Raw genomic sequence first — 22,341 nt, 5'->3', positions numbered from 1 at the left:
ATAACAGTGAAATATTGTCGTGAGGACTTTTATTTTGAAACAGTTTTTGGCAGAGGAAGCAGTTGAACAGGGTGTGTAGTCTTAATAGGGCCAGTTTGCATGCTTAAAGTCTGAGACTGGCAGTTGATCCAGGTGACCTGAACACCTGCCATAGGATTCTAATTGCTTAACGGCCGTATTATGATGTCATAATCGGCAATGTTAAGTCTATGGGGATTTTTAAAACGTTTTTCTTTAATAGTTTAAAAAGTATAAAAGTTTCAAAGTTGAAAAGACATAGCAGCTTGGTCCGTTTGAATACCTACGTTACAAAGTTTGAATGAAGTTTCTAACTAGTGGTAAGCAGAATAATAATAATAATAATAATAATAATAAGAAGAAGAAGAAGAAGTTGTTGCCTAGGAAGAACAGTACATGCACTGTAATAAGAAGCCTAGGAAGAACAGTACAGTGCATTTTCATGCACTGTAATAAGAATAATTCGGATAACAGTTGAGTGCATTTTCATGCACTCTAATAATAATAATAACTATTATAATACAGAGATGGTTACTAAGGTGATACTAGGATAGACATGGTGGTTGCATAGGTTAATAAAAGTTAATAGATAGTTTAATGTATGTTGATACGCATAGCTTGATAAAAGTTGATAGTTTAAAAGTAGACCATTTAAAAGTTGAATGTAGATAGTTTAAAAGTTGTTGATAGACTGATAGTTTAATAAATGTTGATATTCAAATAGTTTAATGGCTGTGTATAGGTAGTTGACGATAACTTAAAGTTAGAATGGCTCTGTTAATGGGAGTCGTAGTTGATGACAAGTGACAGTTGGAATGGCTGAACAGTTAAAAAGTTCAGTAGTTTAAAGGGTTAAATTGAAGAGTTTGGTTCCAAAACGCGATAAACGCCAATTTTGAAAAAATCGAGTTACCGCCAAAACAAGCTCCCCATTTATTCTCTATTCAAAGTTCGATAATCAGTTTTTAACAAAACGCGATATCCGCCGTGTTTCGCTGCTGTTTCTTCCCTTTTTCCCCAAATAGAGACAAACGCCAATCCTGTTTTTCCGCAAAGCCCGACAGTTCCATTTTACCAATCACCACGCACCATTCCATGACGCAAACTGTCATGCCGGCGCGCTGTCAGTAGACGCCGGTAAACACTCACCATAGACTTTAAGTTTATACCTATACTAAAATGAAGAACTTTGATGGTATTGAGGAGCCAGTGGTCGTGTCGTCAGTGGGAAAGAAGCGGAAGCCGTCAAAAGACAACCACGATAGGGAAGTCAGAAAGAAAATCAGAAACTCAGGCGGTGGTTTGTTCTCACAGTGAAGCAAAAAAAACCTAGAAACAAACCTAGACAGAAGAAGACTTGTTTGGTTACCATAACGACGATGGAGCAGAGCGCCTGTCCTCAGCTTGCCTGGCTATCGAGTTACGTGAAACACCACAACATGGAGTCAACTTCGACCGATGTAAAGCCACAATCCACAGATACATTCTTTAAAGGAACCATATGTAAGATTGTGGCCAAAACTGGTACTGCAATCACTTTCAAATTACTGTAGAGCAATGTATCCCCTCCCCCTCCCCCTCGACTCGAGGTTGCCAACCCAGATGCCGAAACACTACTGACTTTGTGATTAGCAGATAGGTGGAGGGTGGCGCATGAGGACAAAACACAACATGACATGAAAAAACACAACATCAGTTGAGGGCTGCAACTTCACTTTTTAAATGACAATATCCTGGCCGAACTACTGTTGTCAGTGATATAAGTATTTGAAATGAACATGATTTCTTAATGTCTAGTGACATATCAGGGCCATTTTATGATTAATTGAAATACATTTCTTACATATGGTTCCTTTAACGGTTACTTTACCATCTATGGTGTAGAACCCAAAGCATTTCAAGACACCACAATTTAGATGAGTTGGGGACGTAATTGTCCGCTCAGGCTGGCCGTTCTGTGCGTTATCTTCCATTTTCGAAACAGGGTGGCTGCATGGGCTCTGGCTCCAGTCATTATTGTAATAATAATGCGTTATCATAATAATAATTGAAGGACCCATTATCACAGTGAGACATTAACACATTATGAACACAAAGAGTTAGGCTACTCAGGGTTTCCCGCAGCACTTTGCAGTCAAGGCGGCCACCTTGGCAAAACAAGCCTGCCGCCTTAACTACGTCGTCAAAAAAAAAAAAAAAACGTGTTACTTTGTCCTGTTTTCTCCCTTTCATTCCAAACCGTGACCATCGCCAATCTCCCTTCTCCGCAGAACGCATTAAAAAATAAGAAGAAACGTGTCATGAATCGAAAAATAATCAGATTTTATAATCTTTACATATTTGATATGCCTCCGAATCAGAGCTAGTGAGCGGAGCTGAGCGGTGCAAATATCTCGCTCCTAGTTCTCAATTATCAGTGAAATCGCGAACAGCCACAGGAGTTTAATTGTCAGGTGTGATGAAATGCGTTCATATTCCACTTTTTATGTCATAAATGTTGCAGGCCTATGGTAAGGTTTAGTGGTAGGGTTGTCCAATGATCAAGTTGTTGCTTCAATTTGTGTTTTAATTTATGGGACGCACCGATGCTGGGTTTATCCGTTTGGCGCAAGTTTAAAATATTTAGCCGACTGCGTGATTTGTCATTTTCGTTCTTTTGGCAATAATCCCGACTGATCCCTTTAGTTAACGTTGCCAAGCTGGTTTGTTGTTGCACTATCAGTGTTGAAGTCTTTTAAAATAAATGTTCTGAGTGAAATATATTGCCGTTGCTCTTAGTTCTTTGGGACCTGACGCGAATTTGACCGGAGAAGCGGCCGAGTAAACAACCACCTGCTCTCAGCAGTGTTGACTTGCGCATCTAATCGGACGTGCAAGACTGACAATAGACGGACCTAGGCCCATCCGTGCCTACGCGTATGCTTTCTAAATTATTTAGCTAACTCCATCCCCATCAACGAACTTAGGCTATATGGCCAATATCTTTGAAATTTAACAGTCTTGGTTTTATTAGTGGGCATGCCTCAGACTCGTGGTGTGAGCGGTATGGGAGCGGAACAGAGCGGCCACTCCGGCCTCTAAATTAAAAAGCGCTCCGCGCTCAAATTCCATCCATATTATACAAAACTATAAAATGATCTAAACTTCATTCACTCTCGGTGTATAGATCAGGACAGACTTGCGGAACAGGCTGCAGGTCAACAGTCTGACAGCCTGCATGAAAATAAGCATTAATGGTCCAATAGTAAAACAGTGCAATTACCAAAGGGCTCTTGAAATGATCTTTTTAAAGCCAAGGAGGATGGCTTGTAACAATGCCAGTTGTCAGCTCTGTCATAAGTAGTGACTGATCACATTTGCACATTTTGTTGTTTTGCACTCTCTTTTGCACTTGTTCTATAGTTTGTAATAGTTTGTTTGACGTTGATACTTTGTTAACTGTTATTTTGAGAAGCTGGTTAAATATACAGAGTCTGTAGTGTATTGCACAAACAAGACCGCCCCCACCGACGGCAACCGATACAAGAACCAACCCCCCCCCCCCCCCCCCCCCCCCGCTCGGATGGCAACCAATACCAGACGCCCCCCCCCCCCCCCCCCCCCCGGAACCTACGACCTACCACCTTGACTAACACATTTCCTGCGGGAAACCCTGCTACTTCAAAACTTATTGACACGTCATAATTACAGGTTTTTGGTTCATACTTTTTGGTATGAGGCAGGTGTGAAGACTCAATACAAATTTAATTGAGGACATCTGTACGCACAACTATTTCTAACCATGGCACTGCTGTGTTTAGAAAAATGTCTTTACATTGGGCCAACTTATCAAACTTCCCAGCAGACAGGCGAAAGTAGGCCTACTCGTGGTGCTTCTCCTCATCTAACAGCCGCACCTTTTGCATACGTGTGGAACACTCCTTCACTTGCTCTTCCTTCGTTCAGTGCTCACACATCCCACCTTCTTTTCTTCAGGCGTTTCAGGCTTCTTTGGTGGTTGTGTCCTACTTTCAGGCTCGACGTACCGCTCCCAGTTGGTGGGGCAGAGTATCACAGTTAATCCGTAGTGCGCAGGCGCAAACCTTAATGATCTAACGCGCATTCAGGACAACAGAAATTGGAGTATGCCTCATGTACAGTGGGCAGTGCTTCGACTTGGCCAGCTTCACTAGCGGTCCGCGCGTGGGATCACGCGGTATCACGCGACTTTAATTTGTATTTTTCCAGTGAGACGCTGCAACAACCCAAACAACCGGTAGATGGCTCAAGTGAGCAGGGTGTCTCGTAAAAAGAAATGGAGCCTGGAAAACCCTACACAGACTTCACTACAGACTTCAGCAGACTGGTTTAGAAATAATTTAATAGCCAGAAATATGCCTGCCCTGCCCTAATAAAGAAATATTTGGTTAACTGCGAGTGAATCCCGTTTGCAGCCGTAGAAGAAACGCAGGACAAATTAAACATTCTGGTTTTCTCCGAGTGCAACGATGATAGACAGAAATCATTTGGACAAAATATAGAGCATATTAACCTCCGTTGCTCAGCCAAATGCCTTCCTGTTACGTCCTGTTATCACGGAGTTAGCCTACAGGCGATAAACTTGCACCATCAAAAATCGTTTACTTCATTAGCGAATTATTATTTTTTTTTATTATTAAAGAGTGTTTTTCATTTTAAGGTTTGACTTCGTGCTTATTCAGTAGAGCATTTAGTGCTCTCCCCAATCCCAGACGTTCACATTGCATGTTTGTTTGTAATAGATGTAACCGTGAGATAGGCTATGCGTTTGACGGCAATGAGTTGTTAACAGACATGAACCAAGACATATAGACCAGCAGCAATCTAGGGACTGTTCGTTATTTATTGAAGGGGCCACCAGAGGAATTTTGAGTGCTTCAGTTGCAAGTTGCATGATCCTCTCTTGCCTGCTAGAAATTGTTCAATGACCCTCCGACAGAATTGTTAAAAAAGACATGACCCTGCCCTGCCAATTGTCGCTGTCTTCCGCCCGCGCCACAGCCACACACTGTGATAACGTTCTTAAATCAATCTTTCCCGTGAGCTTGCATGCTACCAGTCCTTCCTTTTCAAATGTGTTGCGCCTGTTTGCACAATTTCACAAATAATCATATGTGATTAATAATATGACAAATAATCCCTGTGCATGGGGACCGAAACAATGCATGCCAACTTTTTCACGTACGTGTTTATCACGTATTTTATCTTTCCCCCGCTGTCTTGCTGTTTTAATGTTTTCCCGTAGAATATCCCATATTTTAATACTCTAATAACAGCCCTGCCATCGGGCCTGTCTCTGTGTTGCCCTGTTGCTACCCCTTGCCCTTCCAACGAAACAGATGTCTTCAAATCATCGTTTTCCTTGCTTGAAGGCGAACTTAGAGTGATGTTAACCTATTTAAGTTTAATGGCGTGATTGTTGTGAGAGCACGATTCACTGGCGCTTGCATGTTCGGCCTTATGTCTACGTGCGCACCTGAGGCTACTCAGCTACAAGAGAAAGAATTTCCCCTGTTTGTACGTTCACTGCAAATTGGCCTACCATAACTTACCAACTCTGCACTGTAGACCCTAACTGGCTATTTATATTTTTCTGTGAAATAAGCAAATGTATTTGTTAAACTTTATGAAGCAGAATTACGCATAGGCTACTTGGAACATAATACATTTGACAAAGGACATATGTATGTTGCTAGTGACAAAATATTAACTTTCAGTGTTTTTTACGATGTCTTTGTCATGGGGAAGTGTTTTTCCCCATGCATTTATTCTAGGTTACTGTCAGTGACTGCCGTGAGAGAAGCGGGTTCTGTGTTTCGTTCAAGTCAGTGACTGACGCAAGAGAAGCGGGGTCTGTGTTGTGTTGTGTTCATTTATTTTCATTGGGCATACCGTGCCGTGCCGTCCACAGCGCTTCAGTTCTGACAAAGCCAAAATTATTCCTTTTGAAACAGTGAGTGCAGGAAGCGCGTTTGTATGGTTATATTGCTTGACGGGGGGGATCCCAAGCAGCTTTCAGCCATAAGGCTACTTTGAGAACATATCAATTCACCCGACACTAATATTCAAAATGTTAAAAACTATTTCGGCATAGCCTATAAAGCAGTTTAATTAAATGGAATGTTAGTTGTAAACAAACAAGCTTGGTGAGGCTTGGCCTCACAGATGCGCTCGTGCCTTAGATGGCAGAAAAAATCTTCACGATAGGCCTATTAACTAACCACCCGATTCATGTTGGCTGGGGGGAAGGGGGGGCCATCAGACATTTGTGCCCAGTTAATCTGGCCCTGCCCCCAACAAATCACACCTTCCCACCTCTGACAGCTTAAAAGAAGTCAAGAGGACTCCTTACTCACAGACCTATTCACAAACCTGCGGCATTTTGCCGTGTTTTGAAATCCTATACAGCTACAGGAGCTTCCAATCGTGAGGAAGCATTTTTGCATTGTAGGCATAACTAACATGCAATAACGCCGACAACAACAACCAAAACTAGGCTAATCATTGTCAACATGTAAATTAAATGTAACATTATTGTGAATCAAATGAAAATGTTCTCTTTTGCAAACGTAGGCATAGTAACAGAATAATTTAATAATGTTACAAAGATACTACATCAATCCGTATGTTTCATTAGGCTACTAGGCTATTTGTTTTGCCTTGATTCATTTAGGCTAGGCCTTTTTATTCAGGGGCCGTATTCACAAAGAATTTTAAGGCTAAAAGTAGCTCCTAACTGGCGAATTTAGGAGCAACTCCTAAAAATAATGGGCGTGTCACTCCTAACTTTAGGACTCTATATAACTTTTTCACAAAAAGTAATTCACAAAGCATTTTAGACCTAAAAGTAGCACCTAAGTCTGGGACAGCTTAAGTCGAGAAGACTCCTAACTCACTAAGACTTATTCATAAACAGCTTTTTTGTGGCATTTTACGTTGCAATGTTTTGAAATGCGTAGCCTATGCGCAACAGGAGCTTCCAATCGCAAGGAAACAATTTTGCATTCATAAAAGGGATGCAATAACGCCACCAACAACAACCAAAACTACTCATTGTTAACATGTAAATGAAATGTAACGTTTCTTTGTGAATCAAATTAAAATGTTCTCCTCTTTGCAAACGTAGCCTAGGTATATGGTGACAGATTAATTTAATAATGTGGCAAAGGTAGGCTACTGCATCAATCCGTAGGCCTATTTTTCATTAGGCTACTAGGCTATTTGTTTTGCCTTACTCTTTATTCATTTAGGCTAGGCCTTTTTATTCAGTTATTAATCATCTTACGTCTTTCGCACTACTTGTGTAGCGCGTGCATTCTCCGACCTGTCACCTGTCAGTCATCATCGGAAGAGAGGTGTTTGGAATTCCCGCGTTACAATCGTCAGCCAATCAAGGTGGTCACTTCAGTCAAGCTCGTGCATGAGTAATGACGTCATCCATAGCCACGAAGACTCACTCCTAGTTTAGGAGTTGTCTGAAAGGCTTTGTGAATAACTTTTAAGAGAAAACTCCAAGCTAAAATCTTTAAGTGCGATTTAGGAGTAGCCTACTCCTAGTAGTAAGATAAAAGCCTTTGTGAATAGCCTACGGCCCCAGTTATTCATCATCTTCCGTCCTTGTGTAGCGCACGCATTCTGAGACCTGTCACCTGTCACTCATCATCGTAAGGGAGGTGTTTGGAATCATGCCCACGTTACAATCATCAGCCAATCAGCCAATCAAGGTGGTCACGCTTGCCCATTTACCCAAATTAATAGTCGAATATTACTGATGACCATTGTTATTTAAGAACATGCAGTGTGCGTAGGGTACCAAAAACATCTTGCTCGTAAAAAAGCATCATAACGCTCTCATAACATTCTGGCGGGTCTGTTATTTACTGTAGGCTGCGCAAACCACAGGCCTTTATTTTGGGCATTCATTCATTCAACCTTTATTTATTCTCGGAGGGTCATTGAGGGAAGCCCTCATTTTCAATGAAGCCTAGATTACAGAAGCGAAGCAAAGCGCTCCACAAACAAGACAACATTCGAGGCCTTCTGTTGAAGAATTTTATATAAAGCCTGCGCTACCAGTAATCCTCCTGCCCCTGATAGGCCTACCACAGCTGTGGATAGTGTGGAATGTTCAAGTAATAACACAATCCAATGTGTGTCTCAATTGTCCCCCGCTGACCACCTCACACATTTCTCTAGATTTTGCAACGAACTTACATGACACAATGCCATAAAATATGCCAGTTTTAGGACACAGAATAATGTTTGTAATGATACCATGTAGGCCTACGTTTAACAGTACCTAACAAGTGTAATGAGCTATTCATTGTCGAAGGTGCATGGTGAAGTGAAATTCTTACTTTGGAAAACAAACATTTGCCGATATCATCGCCGATCATCAGAATATTGCAACAGATTCTGTGTTCTGGACTGCAGGTAACTTGTTAAGCCAGTGGTTCTCAAATTTTTATTTCATTCCCCACTTTGATCAAGGGGCATGACTGATGATAGTGGAGATAACGTGTTATCCCGAGGCTTTTGCAAGTCAGCATCTTCGACGGTAGTCTATTAAAAAAATTTTTTTTAAAAGTTTTCGATGTCCCAAACGGAGAGCCATACTTTATTGTTTTTAACAATCTCTATGCTACTCACAAAAATGTAGACATGGGGACATGATAAAGTAGGCTATCCAACTGTCGTGTGTTAAATTATTGTGATTACGAGCCAGTGGTTTTCAAACATTATGCGTGACTCGGACATCTAACTAAATGCAACAGGCTCATATCGTCCCCCCAACACTGACAATATAAGATATTTTTTCGTTTCGTGGAGCGGCACCGGTAGGTTATCAAAAGCAGATTTCGATTTTCGCTACCACCGTGTAGTCAAGCCTTAAGCCATACCCAAGTAGCCTTAATCGAGGTAATGTTTAATTACGATTTATTTTGTTATTGAATTCGTAGGCTGGGATTCCTCTCGGTAACAATTACTAAAGGTAGCCTAGCCTCCTGCTTTTTCAGAAGGGGCGGCAGTCAGGCTACTGACAGAGCGATGTACAGTGGCAGAGCGACGCACAGTGGCTGAAAGTGGTACTAAAGCTTCACGCAGCTTCACGCCTCGTAATGCGCGACTGAAGTGGCCATTTGAAAGCGATGCCCACTGTATGTGTCAAAAATGACGCACGTCTTCGACACGTGCAAATGTGACGGAGGAGTATACCATTTCCTTAAGGATCATCCACCGAAGGTTCCTGTCTGCAGGGCAACTTCCTGTGCAGCGCTGGGTGAGTTTATTTGTTTTATTTCATGACACTAGTTCACTGCCTGTACAAAAATGTAGCCTATTCTAGGAAACGTGTTGCTAAGTTGTGCTCTGATTCGCTCCTGTAGCATGTTAGCATTGTAAAGCAATGACGGGATGAAGAACGAAAATGTTGGAACATTACTTTTCAGAGGAAATGGAGGAAAACAATAGCCTATAGACACTTTCAGACATAAACTAACACCCTGACATCTATCAAGAATAGCCTAGTGCTGCATGTCAGAACGCAAAACATTGGTATTGTTTTTATCCGGACATAACACTGTGATATGCACATCCACCAATTGCTGTAAACAGACACTTATATTCCAGTAAACTTGTAAGGTTGTAACATTAGCCTACTGTAGGGTGTCATACTAGCCAAAAGAGAGTGTGTCATTCGTGGTTTAGGCCATGGTAGACCTAGTGGTTTTCCATAATAGTTTTGTTCCTAAATAAATAAATAAATAAATAAATAAATAAATAAATAAATACACAAATCGATAAATAAATAACATGCTAAAAGTGAGATATTATGTAAAAAGTTATTCAAGTTGTTGGTTTGTAGGCCAACCCATTTCAGGCTTAAATGGATTTGTGGTTGACTGCCACTGTATATTCTGATGAGCCACTAGCATATGCCATCTCAGTTTCCCCTTAACAAAGAAATAAAATGTTATTTTAACTTTTGTTGTTGCAGGTATTGGCAAAGATAGAGTAGCTCGAGTGGCAAGATATTATGCAGAGAATGCTGAAGCCAGACCAGAACGTAGGGGTGGTGCTCACAAAGTTACAGAAAATGAAGAAAAGAAACTTGTGATGGATCACATGCGGAAATACCTGGCCTACAAACCAACAACTTGAATAACTTTTTACAGAAAAATCATGACGCTGTTAGCTACTCTCTCTATTACAGTGTTTTCCGATACAGTTTCAACCTTGCATTTGGACATCCAGCCACCGACGCGTGTTCTACATGTGCAAAGTTTCATCTGCCCAGTTTTCAAGAACCCCAGCTTGCCCGAAGAGGAGAAGCGTACAGCATCAGCATCTTTCATTTTGCATCGCAGACGAGCAAGGGTGTTTTATGATTTGCTTGGGCAAAGTGACAATGCAGCATTGACAGTCTGCTTCGACATGATGCAGAATCTGGTACTCCCAAGAACCCCCATTGGTCAGGCTTACTACTCCCGCCAGCTCTACATGTACATCTTTGGTGTTGTCCATGCTGGGAAAGGCAGCAAGCAAAGCAAGGATGACATCCATCTTTACACATGGATGGAACACAAGAACAGAAAAGACACTAATATGACTGCTTCTGCTCTGAACCACTGTTTTCGGCAGCCATTGAATGTTGCACTTTGCAATGTTCAGAAGTTGAGATTATTCAGTGATTCCTGTTTTGGACAAAACAAAAATGTGAATGTTCTGTCAATGCTGTTTGCTTTAACAAAGCAGAATTTTCCGAATATGATCACTGAATATGTGTTTCCCATCAGGGGACACAGTTTCCTTCCTGTCGACCGCGTTTTCGGGAGGATTGAGCAGCAGATTCGAAAGCACAATACTATCCTCATGCCGGAGGAGTACAATGACATTTTGAGGAACCATGGGCATGTCCATGTCTACGGCCAGGACTGGCAAGCTTATGACTTCAAGAAGGCAACACAGGTTTTTGTAAAGCCACAGAAGTCATTCAAGCTTAGTGATGCTAGAATGCTGGAATTGAGGAATGACAAACTTGGATTCAAGACTGTGTACAACAGTGACTTCTGCTATCACTCGGTTTTGGAGCGAGGACAGAACTGGGCAAACTTCAAGCCGAGTCAGCTCCCAAATGTAAAATGTAAGCACAGTGAAGGATGCAAAAAGAAAGGATGTGCTTAACTTGCTTGCTGAAATTGGTGCCAGTGACACTGTACGTGCCTTCTATGATGGAGCACTCATTGTAAATGATGCTGACTGCGACAGCCATGAAGAATAATTCTGCCGATAGTGCCTTTTGAGTTCACTGTTTCAGTGCATAACAAGTGTGTGTGTACACGTGTGTATGTGAGAAAGACCTGAGCAAACAGGAGGAGAGTTAAGTGAGTGGGGAGAAAGTCTGTGTGTGGTTGGGTGTGTCTAGATAATGGCACTTCACAATGACACTGAATTGTAGTTGTCCATAATAAATAGATAAATAGATAGATAAATAAATAAATAGATACATAAATAACATGCACTACAACATGATTAATGTATTTCATATATCGGTGTTCCACTATAAGAAATTTGTTCAAGTTGGCATTGTTATGTAAATCGACGGTCATGGTTGCTTATAGCCTAGTTATGTTGCACAATCTCACACAGATGTATCGTTTATTTAAAGTTATATTTTGCACAGAAATATTGTTATGTTTTTTAATGACACAGAAATATTGTTTTTATGAGCATGTTTTTATGAAGCATTGTGATGGATGTATTTTTTAGAAATCTTTTGTATCTATATGTATAGATAACTTACTATTTAATACTATTTAACTTAATAATTGTACAGTTTTGTACATTGTTTTGAAAATGGAATGAATGTAGTATGTACAGAATAACAAGATGAATGCAACAGAAACAAAATGTTGCTCTAATGTTACATACGAGTTCAGGACGCACTTCAAATGTTCCTATTAACAGCATTAATATCAGACTGAAATGAATGCAATCTGAAAAAGGCGGTGAGATGAATGTACTTTTAAAAATTGGTTTAATAGTTTAATATAAGTTGTTCAAGTTTGGGATTTGTCATATGTATAGACAACCTTTCCTTGTTATTTATTGTTATGTCTTTGCACAATTTCATACAGAAAGTGAGTTTTTGTTGATGAAATGGATTTGTAGCATTTTGGGGAAAAATGTGTTATGGATATATTGCATTTTGGAGGAAAAAAAAGCTTGTTTTGATTTTTTTATGTTATAAAAGACTCATAATGATATATTACAGTCTGAAACAGAAAATAACAGTTTTCATATCAACAGTCTTTTGGGAAAGAAAATGCCTTTTTTCTCAATTTAACAATTTTGGATTTATAGCGTTTTGGAACCAAACTCTTCAATTGTTTAACAGTGAATTATTGTAGTGAGGACTTTTATTTTGAAACAGTTTTGGGCAGAGGAAACAGTTGAACAGGATGTGTAGTCTTAGGAGAGCCATATTGTATGCTTAAAGCCTGAGACTGGCATTGGCTGCATGTGGCCTGAACACCTGGCATAGGATTCTAATTGCTTAATGGCCGTATTGTGATGTCACAATTGGCAATGTTAAGTCTATGGGAAAATTGAGTAGTTTTTAATTAATAGTTTAAAAAGTATAAAAGTTACAAAGATGAAAAGTACATAGCAGCTGTGTCCTTTAAAAGACCTATGTGGCAAAGTTTGAATTAAGTTTCTAAGTTACATTACATTACATTTGGCTGACGCTTTTTAGCCAAAGCGACTAACAACATAGTAAACAGTTAAACAGTAAACAGTTAAACGGTTCAAGCTGAATTGCGTGCAGAAAAAGTGGTAAGCAGAATAAGAATAAGAAGCCTAGTAAGAACAGTACATAATAATAAGAGAAAGAATACTTTGGATAACAGAACTGTGCATTTTCATGCACTGTAATAAGAAGCCAGTGCAGTGCATTTTCATGCATGCACATGATTACCCTAGCAACCAGCATAACAACCACTTTATTTCACTTTATTTGGCATAGCAACCACCACACGTACCCTAACAACACCTTAGCAACCATCTTCATTAAGCAAGCAACAACTTAGCAACCACAACTATAATGTCAACCTAGCAACCGCCATAGCAACCAATATGATTACCCTATCTACTAATTTATTGTCGCTAATCAATCTGTATGAACTTATTGTAAACCAAAAGTTGATATATGTGGGAGGGAACTTTTCACCTTGACAGCTTGGATCAATTATTGCTAAATTCCGATTGAAAACACTTCCGCAAAGGATGCTCGTGTTTCCTCGCGTATCGGCCCTCTCTCCTTGTTCTCACCATAGACATAATATACACGGTTCTCACCTCCTCTGGTTGCAATTAGAGAATGAGACATCCTTGATGATGTCGAGCTTTGAACGATTTCCGGAGCACGAGCTGGAGGACCAGAGAGGCCGAATAGAGGGATGGGATGCATCTAATGTCTTGTGTGTGAACGCTTTGGATAAAAGTGACTTGTCCTGACTGGTCTATTAGCACTAGAACTAATTGCCCATTTGACAAAAAAAGCTGCTGGAATTTGATTCATCGGTCTAAAAAATGTTTCCATAATAACTGCAGTAAAGGGACAATTCATGTCAACATAGTGCAAAGTGCAACTTTCTTGTCCAAAATATTGCATTCCTGCATATGAATTGTAGCTAAGGAATTCCTCAAAAACTGGCGTTTTGACAGTAGCTAAACTGTAATTGTGGAGAAGCCCAGCTTAAGATAACAGCTGCAAGGCTACTGATAGCTGAACAGATTGAACTTCTACCTTAACCTACTCAATATATCGACCAGGTGCTATTAAACAGAAAGTCAACGCTCAGAAAGTACATGGACCCTTGGCTTTTGACCTATTCAGCAAGCAGTCTAGGCGTATAGGCCTATTACGATAGCTAGGCTACTGTTGTCTCTGCTGTCTTACCATTTCCACGCTGAGGGCAATATTCACTCCACCTGCTTTCTCAAAAGCCCATGGGAAGTTGAGCAGTCCGGCGCCCAGCGCAGATTTTAGCATGATGAAAATGGCTCCAAAGGAGCCGAGACGAGGGACATCTGACCCGCGTGAAGGTTTAGACAGTAAACTTATGCTGCGGATACTCTCTCGTGCCAACTCCTCCATTGTTTGTCACTCGCTACTTTAGTGATAACGCTCACGTATATTACCTTTCTGTCTATTAGATGGTAGCCTAAGCAGGAGTCTAACTTCACCAAAGCATGAGGAAAAAAAGACGAAATGCCGTGCTTCTTACTATATTATATAGCCAGCTTGTGCTGTGTTTAATTAGTCGCAAGGCACGGGGACGCAGTGAAATTAAGACAAGAATGTCACGTCTTGAGAAGAAATGTAGAGCCGCCTTGTGACAATTGCGTGCGGAATTTTAGACTAGCGTATGGCGAACCAAGCTCCTAAAGAATGGCTTATTATGCTCAAATAGAGGCCTATGAAGAATTTAGAATATAAAAATGTTGATGATAAACTCATGAACATAACAAAATTGCGTGGAACTTTTAGCCTACCATTTACAATAGCCTAGGCTACTCTCTATAGGCTATCGTACTATTAGCATACTCTCTATTAGTATAATGCATTATTGCATTGCATGTAAATGCAATGGACTATTATCACTGTTCTTCTTATCGTCTTTTATTATTCTTCTTCCGACTAAATTTGACGTTTAATAACACTAAAACCACTGAACCGTCATTCAAACACTCATACAAAGGTCTTGTAACGGACAATTGTACAATGTATTTTTTTACATTTGTGAACTTTATACTTTTTGAGATATTTACGATAAAAGAGCAATACATTCCCATTGAGTTAACATTGACCGCCTTGGCGGCAACTTTTAGCAATATGACGTGACCTGCACCTGAAAGCAATCAACAGCTGGTCCGCTGCAATCAATCTTTCTACCACTGGAGCTGTGAATCTTCTGAACGTTTTGGCCTGCCTTGATACTTTACTTGCTCGTAAAACTCTCCTCCAGAGGCACATTTCTCTAACTACAGACAATTGAACAAAAGATATTGACTGCAAGATGGTGGCAATACCATATAAAACCAGACTTGTCATATACCCTCTTAATCACTTATAAAATCATGTCCCTAATTCAATTAAATTTAATCTGGCCCTAATTCAATCATTCAATCAATCAATCTTTTAATTCTAAATGTACAATGACATTTAACCCTTTTATTTAGATGTTTGCAGTTGTTTTATTCAGTGAATCTAATGAGGTGGAGGTGATACTATCATGTTGGCTGAGTGTGGATGAAACACACTCCAGCCACCTCCTGTTTTCCCCCGCCATATGCCTCAGAATGAAGACACAGGTACAAAACAGTTGCAATTTCACTAAGACAAAACTAAATCTATGATGTGTTACTGAGTGAACAATGGAAGTCTGTCCTTTGGTCTGATGAAAACAAAACCGCCATTCAGGCGGTGTGTATGAACATTACATGTTATTGCCATTGAACCACTCAGCAAGACAATGACCCAAGTATGTCCACTGTCCAATAAAGCATTTCTCTTCTTATCCACAGTACTTGTCCACGTCCAGCCATCAACATCGGCTACACCACCAAGGGCCCTTACCCCTGTGCAATCTGGTACACAAACATCTTGATTTCAGCAAGAATACTAAGAATCTGTATGCTAAGCATGAAGACAATAACTTGTGAATTGTTTCCGTCCTACAGACCGGGATCACATCATACTACGGGCACTGGAGGAGCTGAAGGTGCAGGTTCGACAGAACACCCTGCTTTTACAGGCTCTTACTAGCAGACAACCGGTCCAGAACACCAGCCAGTTGTCTGAAGAGTACAAATTCCCAATGACCTGTGATGAGGACCTCACAAGAGTTGAGGAGTTATTAGACAAACCACAAAAGAAAGCCCTGGTATGGTCACAATTTGTTAATAATTATCAATAATTATTCATTATAATCAAAAATATTAGCCCCCTGGGCCCTGATTCAAAAGACCAAATGACCAACAATGTTAATTTTCTGTAAATCACATTAAGTTATTTCGTTGTCTACTGCATTTCGTTGTCTCTGTACTAGTACTCTGCACAATGACAATAAAGTTGAATCTAATCTAATCTAATCTAATCTTTCTAAAACACTAGTATCCATTCTGTTCTCATCTGTAGACTGCATACCTCGCAACACTTGGAGGTTGCAACCCCGGGGATGTGGTAAGGCGAATGCTGCGCCACATCATGGATGACGTATTCGCACAGTAATTCAACTGGCTGGGGCGAGGGGGGAGAAAGAAGGCTTTTTCAGCCTTTAAGATCACTGCTGTAATACGAGGTGTGTAACCAAATCACTCTATTGCTGACATAAGCATCTTGTGAGTGTGCATCTAATGAGTTTTGTACTGCTGTACTGCATTGCCAAGAGTTAAAAAAAACCTCTTACCTGTTCAGGTGCATCAGCGGTTCAGAAAATAACCGCCAGTGAGTGTGAGGCAGTCATAAAAAACTGGCTAAAGTACAGTGGTGACAGGAGTGGAGGGAGAAAGAGGAGAACTGGGAGACAGCAGGGAGGTATGCACAGCCAAAGCTTCATGATCCTTCAGCTTTTAAGAAATGAAGACACAATGAGTCATGACATGCAGGTGTTGCAGTACATTACTTGTGATAATGCATTACTCCTGCACTGGTTATTTGAATAAAAAACTAAACAATTTGACACTGCAATAATACATTATACAAAAACAATTATTCAATTATTACTTAGTTGTTTGTTTGTGCCTATAGACTATTGTTATTATTATTTTTCAATTGAATAGGCTATCCAAATGAGTGAATCATACAGGTCTGATCAGGACGCATGCACACGCTGACTGTCTAATAGCTCTGCATTAGGAGCTAAAACTACAGTGCTTTTACTTTTTATCACAGAAATTCTAATCAAATATGATTGTTTTCTGTCCTCAACTTCCCTAGCTCTGCATCATGGCAGCCTTATCATTCAGTATTCTTTACAAACATGGTGTTGCAAACATATCCAACAATTGAAAATTAGGCCAATTGACTCCCTTCAACTTTATTAGGAGGCATAAACAAACATTACCTGCAGCCAAATGTCTGCCGATCTGTAGGTCTAATGAACATCTTCTTTACTTCAGGTGATGATACAGTGTCCAGGGACAGCAGCAGCAGCAGCAGCATGGATGATGACGGCTTTTAAGTTATTTATTTATTTGTTTGTTTGTTTGTATTGTTTATAATAAATTATATTGTTACCTGTAGGTTATAACTGCTGTCTGTTTTAATTCCTTATGACATTTAAGCTATGAATGGACTTCTGTAAGATCCTAGCTCAAATATCATGCTTATAACTATAAAAGGAAAAAACATGGCTAAAGTTGGCAATTGGTTATAAGCCAACGTTGGCAATTGGTCATAAGCCAACCGAGTTAATGACTGTCAAAAATGACGTTGGCCCAAAGTCATGCCAACGGCTGCTATACCGTTGGGCCAACATGTTGGGCCAACGTGTCCCCGACGGCCAAAGTGACGTTGGCCCATTGTTGGCGGGTGACGTACTGTAAGGCCAACGTCTCTGACGCAGTTGAGCCAACGTTGGGCCAACCTCTGCTTGCTATCTGGGAAGGTAGGGGAGAACTGGTACAATTGTAACAGCGGTACAAGTAACAGTGTTTTATTCTCAAGATATTGTGTAGCTATGAAAACGTAAACAGACACATATCATGTAATTATGTATAATCTTACAGCCATCCAAATATGAATGGTCTACGATAAATACGACCAGAGATATTAAGCAAAAAGGTTCAAAATTTAAGCATCGCGATTTTTTAAAATTATTTTTTAACCGCAACTTTGTTTAAGTTTGCTTCGTGAAATTTGAGCGTGTGGACTTCAATCACATGTCATTCATATCTTCAGTCCCTCTGTTTCAAGTTAACATGAGTGCCATTTGATTTATATAGTCACAGCAAATGCAATTAAATGAAAATAAAAACATGACCTGTGCGGGTCAGTTGTAACACCAGTCTCTATGGCAAAATGAACTGATTTTTATCGCGCATGCGCGAACATTCTGATTGCGAGTTATGGATTATGATTTTTGTGCCGCGATCACCCAATTACAGTTAACACAGCAACTTGAAATATCCCTGTTGGACCAAATGCTTCAGACATGTCAGAAATAAGCAGTTTATCAACTATATTACTGGTTTTATCAAGTGGATATGGCCAAAATAAGCTTATTTAAAGGTTATTGTGTATAAGGGGGAGAGCCGGGACGATTGAAACACGGGACGAATGAAACAATCCAGTTTTCTCCGAGTGTAATGATGATAGACCGTCGTCCTTCGGTCAAAACATAGAGCATGTTAACCTCCTTCTATCAGCCAAATATCTTCCTGTTATGTCATTTTATCACGGAGTTACTGGCAATAAACGAGTTTCGATGCGCAAAAGTACACTGTAAAAAATGAATCCTGGTGCCAAGGAAATTACACAAAAAAAATAAAGTATGACTTAATTTCTTGAAGCAGTCGCCTTAAAAAAATAACTATTATCTTTTCCCCCAAATAAATCAACTACATTTGCGAGAAAAATATTCAGAGAAAATGTTCCCTAAAAGAATTGTGGGAAGTTGCACAATTTCTCGCTGATAAATGTGCAGCCTTTTCCTCAAATATTTTGAACATCTGAAAAACGTCCTTCAGTTGAGATTTTGAAAAGAATGCCTCAAAGACAGACGCCATTGAAGTTCAGCATGGAATAGTAAAAGGTAAAGTATTTTGTTCCTGCTACTTGTGAAAGCTAGCATGAAAACTACTACAAATATACAATTAAGTAATGTCACATCACAGGTATATATTTTCATACCAACGTGTTTGACCTACTAGGAAATATTGGTGAAGTTAGCTTAACAGTAGCAAGGTCGCTAACGTTAGCTGTAGAAGCTAGCTGCTACTCAGATGGTTGGTAAACTAACCAGCAAGCTAACCTTAACTTCGGTAGGTTATATTATAACCTTATCAATTTGAAATGGCCAAGTTTATAATCAGTTGTAATACTTGGGACACTCTAAACTGACATTAATATATTATTGGAGTCGACGACATCTTAATCTTTTTGTAACGAATTTGAAAAGATGGTTGGAATTTTAATAGCCACTGAGGGAATAGCTAACATGCTAACGATGCTGGTTAACATTAGTTAGCCAGGACTCCACTGTTCTAAGCGATCTAGTGTGGTGTCAAATGCTTGTCTGGCACTAAGGGATCTGTTGACTGACTAATTAAAGCAGTCTGTCGACTAATTGACGTTTGATTGAACTGAACACTATTTGCTTTTAATTCGGGTTATATATATTTTGCTCGTAGCTAACGTTAGCTGAGACCACCAGGGCATTCTTTTAGGCATTTGTAGCATACACATGGTGTAAGGTAACTGTTAGGGTTGTTGGTTAAGGTTAGGTGCATTGTCCATTCTCAGTAATAGTATTGATATTAGTTAAGTGTCTATTAAGTGTTAAGTGTTTATTTGGGTTATTTAGCGATTATGTTAATATATTTGAACACAAACACTTCTGTTTGTCTGCGGTTAAAACATTTGGTAGCCTACATGGTAAATGATGTCAGAATGAATTTTGGAAGTCGATAGTTAGTTGATATACTGCTGATAGTCAATTGTGGTTCTTGTGTTTATATAATTATGGATTTTGTTTGTTTTAACAGGGTTGGCAAAATGCTCATCAAAGTCCAGTACCGTGGACTAAAAAAAGTACCTCAAACTGCATCCTGGTTTTTCTTATGAAAGTTTCATTGAAGAAGGTAAGGTTTTATATGAGCTTAGCTAATAAATTTAAAATCCATGTTTGCATGCATCTGATATCAGATCACTTGGCCAGTGGGTAAGGTAAAAAAAGATTTTGTTACCCTTTAGTTGAATTAAATTAACTAAAATTGGAAACTGAATTTCTTAAATTCTTAAAGCAACCCTTTAAGATTCCAATTTTGTGTTTTTGCAGAATTTGTGCCAGCAGGTTATTCTACTCTAATTTCTTCAAGTGATATGGAGAGGTCCTCTTCAAACAAGGGACATCAATCTTGCCGCACTACACAGATCTGGCTGAACGTAACGCCCGCTCATTTGATGTTAACGGAACACGAATCTAGGCAATTTTCTTCCTTCAGATACAGGTCTTGTTATAATCTCCCTGTACACTTTCAAAAGTTTATAACACTTTAGTTTGTCTGTAGAGACCATCACCACACTACCAAGTGTAATCATATTTTGCCAGTGGTTTAAAATAGCGTTTGTTTTTTCAACATGCTTGCTGCCCCCTTAGCTTTCACTGTAGCCTATGCCCATTCAGTGTTGCGGTCTTGCTCAAAACTCCACCAATTAACACAATTTTGCTACCACATACCATAAATATACCCTAGGTTGTTTGTACTCTCGAGTTACACTTAAATACATCTCCTGTGTTTTTAGAGGGTGCAGGTAAGTTTTCTCTTTACAAGTGTATCACCGTTATTGTTTCTCTTTTACCCATAGATGGTCCAGGAGGTTCTGGAGAAGAGTTCAGGGGGAGAGGAAACAGTGGAGGGGTATAAGAGATTGAGCACCGTGACACACTGCACAAGACGGCATCATATCCTGGTCAGCCACATTGTTGAAATGCATGGGTATGTTTTGTTTTGTAATGTGAAAAAACAAAGTAGAAGCATTATTGTGCACATATAGCCTCTCACACAACTTGCCTGCAGCGTGACAAGAAAACCCTAAATTTGGGAGTAGAATTGTTGTGTAAAAACAATTTTGAACTGATGTTTGTCCTTTTTTACACTTCTCTCTTCTTCTTAAAGGAGCTCTGGATCTCATTCATAGTCACCATTGGGTCCTTGGTTACCTGTCTGACCAAGGCCCCTTTGTCCCAGGATTACTCAGTTTGGCTTGCTTTTTTGCGGAGAGTTGGAGGATTTTGTGTAGATGTTGATGAAGATGATCTGTTTGTTATATCTCTGTCATTCATCTGAATATTTTTAATGTTTTTTTTTTTTAAATGCCCAAGCTATTGTTATTTATTTTTTCTCAACGTCAGGTTTAATTTACACTGAATAAATGCTGTTAAATGAAATACTGACTCTCTAATTGTGTATATACACCACATCCTTTAAAATGTATAGTAATAGACTTATTTAAAACATGCATAACTGCTCAAAATAAGTGAGGCAACTATATTACACGTGATTTTATCATGCGATATTAACCAGAAAAAATCAGGGAAATTTCCTTGATTTATTTTGAATATGCTTAATTGCATTGAGATGAGATATTTTACACAATTTGTTTTTGTATACATGAATAATTTAAGTAAATTTCCATGATTTGTTAAAGTCTATATTCTTAAAAATAATAGGGTTATATTTTTCCCTAATATTTTCACGTGTAATAAGTTGCCTCATTTTTTTCATGCATTCCTACTGTGTCATTTTTTACAGTGTAAACTTCATTAGCGGTTACATTTTTTCGATTATCAATGAGTGTTTTTCATTTAAAGGTTTGACTTAGGCTAATGCTTATTCAGTAGCCCATTTAGTGTTCTCCACAATCCCAGACTTTCATATCGCATGCTTGTTTACATGGAAAGCAAAACAAGCTAGTGACATATGTCTGTGTCGGGTGTTTCAATCGTCCCGACCAGGCTGTAACTCCATGTATTTTAATTCAATGCACAAATAGCCGTGTTTAAACAATCATTTATGGAGGTAATACATAGAAAAACAGTTTTAGGAAGATCAAAATACATTTGGGCCCACCAGGTACAGGTAGGGGTTGAGTTTTCTCATGTTATCCTATGGAGACTGACGGCCGGTGGGTGGTTAAACCTATTTGGATGTGCATTGGCCTAACTCACGTAAAAACCTAGTGAAACGACATTTTCAACAATATAAACATGATATAAATGGGAAAGCTTACCGTTCTAGCTATAAACATGGCAGAATCATCCACAGGGCATGATATTTCAAAAACCGCTTCTTGCACGCTTCATGATGATGGCAATGAGTTGATAACAGACATGCACAAAGACGTATAGCCCTGCAACAATCTATCTAAAATAAAACCTTTTGGGAGTACCATTCGTGATATGTAGTAAAATTTCAAAGTTGTTGGACGTTTATATGGCTTAAACTGTATGTTTCATTCGTCTCCTTATGTTGTTTCAACTGTCCCGACCAGGAGGGACGAATGAAACATTACGC

General features: G+C 39.5%; 1 protein-coding gene and 1 long non-coding RNA gene across 4 annotated transcripts in view; one reads left to right on the top strand and one right to left on the bottom strand.

Annotated features, from left to right (window-relative positions):
* slc38a8b (solute carrier family 38 member 8b) overlaps window positions 1–14,436 on the bottom strand; it is a 46,559-nt gene extending 32,123 nt beyond the window's left edge. Inside the window, exon 1 of the mRNA XM_042061062.1 lies at window positions 14,000–14,436. Coding sequence (XP_041916996.1) covers window positions 14,000–14,197 — 198 coding nt within the window. The 5' untranslated portion in view covers window positions 14,198–14,436. The remainder of the gene's footprint in view (window positions 1–13,999) is intronic.
* A 3,245-nt stretch (window positions 14,437–17,681) lies between these two features.
* LOC121681368 lies at window positions 17,682–21,280 on the top strand. Of its 3 annotated transcripts, none has more exons than XR_006022087.1 (4): window positions 17,682–18,857; window positions 19,810–19,905; window positions 20,103–20,763; window positions 20,944–21,280. It is a non-coding gene; the product is annotated as an uncharacterized LOC121681368 (long non-coding RNA). The 3 variants fall into 3 exon arrangements; XR_006022088.1 differs by lacking the exon at window positions 20,944–21,280 and having other exon boundaries at window positions 20,103–20,274; window positions 20,633–20,900; XR_006022086.1 differs by lacking the exon at window positions 20,944–21,280 and having other exon boundaries at window positions 18,632–18,857; window positions 20,103–20,905.
* The last annotated feature ends 1,061 nt before the right edge of the window (window positions 21,281–22,341 follow it).

Source organism: Alosa sapidissima, chromosome 14 (assembly GCF_018492685.1).
Source record: "Alosa sapidissima isolate fAloSap1 chromosome 14, fAloSap1.pri, whole genome shotgun sequence".
NCBI lineage: Eukaryota > Metazoa > Chordata > Actinopteri > Clupeiformes > Clupeidae > Alosa > Alosa sapidissima.
Note: the sequence above shows the minus strand (reverse complement) of the source record. Positions and strands in the feature narration are given on the sequence as shown.